The sequence below is a fragment of the Liolophura sinensis genome, chromosome 7 (assembly GCF_032854445.1).
Source record: "Liolophura sinensis isolate JHLJ2023 chromosome 7, CUHK_Ljap_v2, whole genome shotgun sequence".
Lineage (NCBI taxonomy): Eukaryota > Metazoa > Mollusca > Polyplacophora > Chitonida > Chitonidae > Liolophura > Liolophura sinensis.
In genome coordinates this window covers 26,246,331-26,249,674 of record NC_088301.1, presented here as the reverse complement: position 1 = coordinate 26,249,674, position 3,344 = coordinate 26,246,331, and the positions used below count along the sequence as shown (strand labels likewise).

General features: G+C 43.4%; 1 protein-coding gene across 1 annotated transcript; it reads right to left on the bottom strand.

Moving 5' to 3' along the window:
• Positions 1-213: 213 nt before the first annotated feature.
• On the bottom strand, positions 214-2,990 carry LOC135471226 (N-myc proto-oncogene protein-like). The gene is made up of 3 exons (XM_064750352.1): positions 2,920-2,990; positions 1,865-2,484; positions 214-1,200 (listed from the first exon to the last, which is right to left on the bottom strand). The coding sequence occupies exons 2-3, from the start codon at positions 2,475-2,477 to the stop codon at positions 449-451; spliced, it is 1,365 nt and encodes a 454-aa protein (XP_064606422.1). The 5' UTR covers positions 2,478-2,484; positions 2,920-2,990; the 3' UTR covers positions 214-448.
• Positions 2,991-3,344: the final 354 nt, after the last annotated feature.

The following is a 3,344-nucleotide window of genomic DNA, read 5'->3' as shown; positions in this document are numbered from 1 at the left end:
TTTTAACAGCAAGAAAAGGGAAAACAACCAAAAACTTTTAAATGCTTGATGATAAAGAGTTCCAGTTAAATCAATGCGAGCAGCGAAGTGCCATACAGTTTATGTTAGCACTAATACCTAAGTACGGCATATATGAAATTGCACAAAAAAAAAAAAAAAAAAAAAAAAAAAAAAAAAAAAAAAAAACACCATTAACAACAACCACTTCTGTTCAATAATGGAAATATATACCTCTGAAAAATGAAAATCAAAACGAGTTCACAACATAATGAAACAATCAGTCAGTCCTTTTAGTGGTAAAACCCCTACCACTTGTGGTAAGCTGGGTAGCAAGGCATGGTAATAATGGTAAGCAAGTTTCACACTGTGCCCGCTTCACACCTCTCCGTTTCGCAATGATAATCACATGAACACAATGGGCACGACGACAGGTAATCTAGAAAGCTTTTCAACACTGTAGTAATTGCAGCTTTCGTTTAAGCTGCTCATTTCGCTGTCTCTGTTTTTCCAATTCTGTCAACATGCGATTTTGCTTTGTAGTCAATTCATGAATGTGGTCTGTGGCTTTTTTCAGTATAACCACTTTTGGTGCCCTTTCCTGTTGCATGAGCTCTGGAACTGTGTCTCTTAATTTGAAGAAGCTGTATTTCAAGTCATTCCTTCGTTTCCTTTCGAGAACATTGTGCTGTGTTCGCTTACCACAACCCTCACCTTCCGAGTCTGAACCTAGCCTACTGCTACAACTGCTACTCGAACTGCTACTCGAACTGCTGTACTCTGTCTTGTAGGTACGACCATTGCCACAGGCCTTCAGTTTTTGAGCTACTTTTTTGAGTTCTGCTGGAGTCGTGAGGTGCCGTTTCATTTTTTTGGAAGCAGTTGGTCGAATAGATTGTGGAGAATTTGGCATGGACAGTGACACTGAAGTCCTCTTAAGATATGAACTGTGACCATGCACTGGAGAACTTGTGCCTGAGCGACTGCTACTGAAACCCTTGCCTGCGGGAATCTGCTTGCTGTATGTGTGACAGGCATGCACTGCAGGCAACAACAAGCTGGCAGCCTGAAGTTCCGATTTTTTTACCACTTTCTCCGCCACGCGAGACACAAGTGCAGCTTTCCGCCTAGTGGGTAACTGTGTTTTGTGTATCTTCTCCACGTTCACCACGTCAATTTCTTCCTCTTCGTCTTCTTCGTTACCTGTAGGTAAAATCCAGAGGTAAATCGATTAATAAATACATCAAGGTTAACAACTGAACTAAGCCTGAAATAACATGAATCAAACAGCAAAAATGTTTTTCTTAGCATACTGAAAATACATCAAACGAGTCAGGCAAGGGACGAAAACTTTCGAGAAGCGACGGATCAGCTTGCCGAACTGTAGGTCTGACAAGCCCGCAAGTGTGTCCCGGAGTTCGGCGAAAACCCGAGAGCTATCGTCTCCCACACTGTCAATTTACTGTCCCGTCTGTCGAAGGTTGCTCAGTTGTGGCAAGCTGCCAAATTTTGTTCAATCAATAATCCAATTCCCGCCACTTGCTCTCGTGTACTATTTTCTCCCTCACGTGGGTTCATTCCTGACCACGTTTCGCAAGGGCGGTCCTGAATGGTGAAATTTGGCCTACATATAATAAAATGAGCCGAGAGATTATATGGCATATGACACCGCTGGCCTTCAGTCTGCACACGCAGACACCGGTAACATAAACGTGGGGAGACGGAAACCGGCATACTGGATGAAGGAAGTGTTATTAAGACAATATCATTCAGCATGAAGTCTATAAATGTACAAACCGCCATGTCATTTACGAATTATAAGTTATGTAGAATTTACCTTTAATACTTGTTTTAGGTCGAGACTTACCCGAATCTGAGGGAGTATCAATTTCCAGATATTCCCGGGTCATATTTATCGGGTAGGGGAAAACCGCTGCCGGATCCACACATTCCGTTGATATGTCGCCGGGCACAGAATTTTCTGACACACAATGCTTTCTCGGGGCACAATTTGTAGATCCAGGAATTCCAATTTTCTCCGATTTTTTCTGTTCAGCACATGCCTCGCCATCTATATGATGTGCACTGAGTCCTGACCACATACAGTCCTGTATCAGCTTAGAGTTAAGTCCACTAGCACCGGTCAAAGTGGGTGGGGTTTCAGGGAAGGTTAACGGTTTGGGGAATGCTGGCAGCAGATCCTGGGCTAGCTCAGCCTTCAAATCCTCGCTGATAAGAGGTTGTAGATGTAACCTTTCTGCTTCATTGTCCAACAGAGAACAGGGAAGATCATCGAGGGCCTCTCGATTCGGCGATCGAGGTGGGGTCGGCAACAGTTCAAATTTATCCCAAATATCTTCGTTCGGCATCGGAGCTCTAGTGACGTAAAACTCCTCATCCGTCTCGTGCTCGAAGAAACACGGCTGGAAAGAGTCACATTCCTCTGGCCGATGGAACAAGTGATTTCTTGAAGTTGCCATGTTTAAACTGAAATAAGAAAGAACACAAATTGAAGCTGGTTAAGTAACCAAAGCGATGTCCAGATGTTCAACATTTTACAGTCATAAAGTAACGCCTGATTAAATTAAAACTCTGACACATTCCTATGTTTCGCTCCATACCTAACATGTTTGTGCCTTGTCAACAATGCTCTAAAACACATACCACAGAGCAAAATAATTGAGGGCCAAGAAAATGTCTAGAATAGTATATCCACATCATTTTGAGACGCCTGGACTTTAAGAGATAGAAAAAAAACTGGTGAAACATGACTATTGGTGCCGGGTGAACTAAACCCATGTGAAAAGCCAGGCTTGCCTGTCAAGCCCGTGTACACGACTGTCAGTTACACACAGTAGTTCAGACAACCAGAGATCACAAGATGTAATCGGCCAAGAACTACTGTACGTATTCGGTACATACCTGGACAAAGTGATAACTTTTCTGTGTGCTGGAGACACAACGGCTTCGCTCCGATCGAGTCGACCCGAATCACTTCGCGATTAGCTCTAGCATTTGCTTCATAAACCCCAAGTCTGGCGACTCACTGATATCGCTCCGCCCCTTTGACCTTCCTACAAGGCCGCATTTACACACCTTAGTTGTGAAAACTTTTGGCGATCAATAACGATATTATAAGACGCAAATACTCCAGCCAATCAATTAATAGCACAAAACATGACCGGTCAAGACAGAAATTAGGAGTAGTTCTTCGTTACATGCAGGGTTTTACATTCTGTCGCGCAAGAATGTAGGTAAACCGGCCTACAGGGCGCGAAAATTAGGGGCGTGTTTAAAGCTCCGCCCTCGACTTAACGACCAATGGGACTTACAATCAGGTGTAATGA

What these genes read in the sequence shown, in the direction of transcription:
- LOC135471226 (XM_064750352.1), bottom strand. Translation starts at nt 2,477, where the DNA reads ATGGCAACTTCAAGAAATCACTTGTTCCATCGGCCAGAGGAATGTGAC. An exon ending in TGATACTCCCTCAGATTCGG is followed by an intron (nt 1,201 to 1,864) that starts GTAAGTCTCGAC and finishes TTTTACCTACAG; the next exon opens with GTAACGAAGAAGACGAAGAG.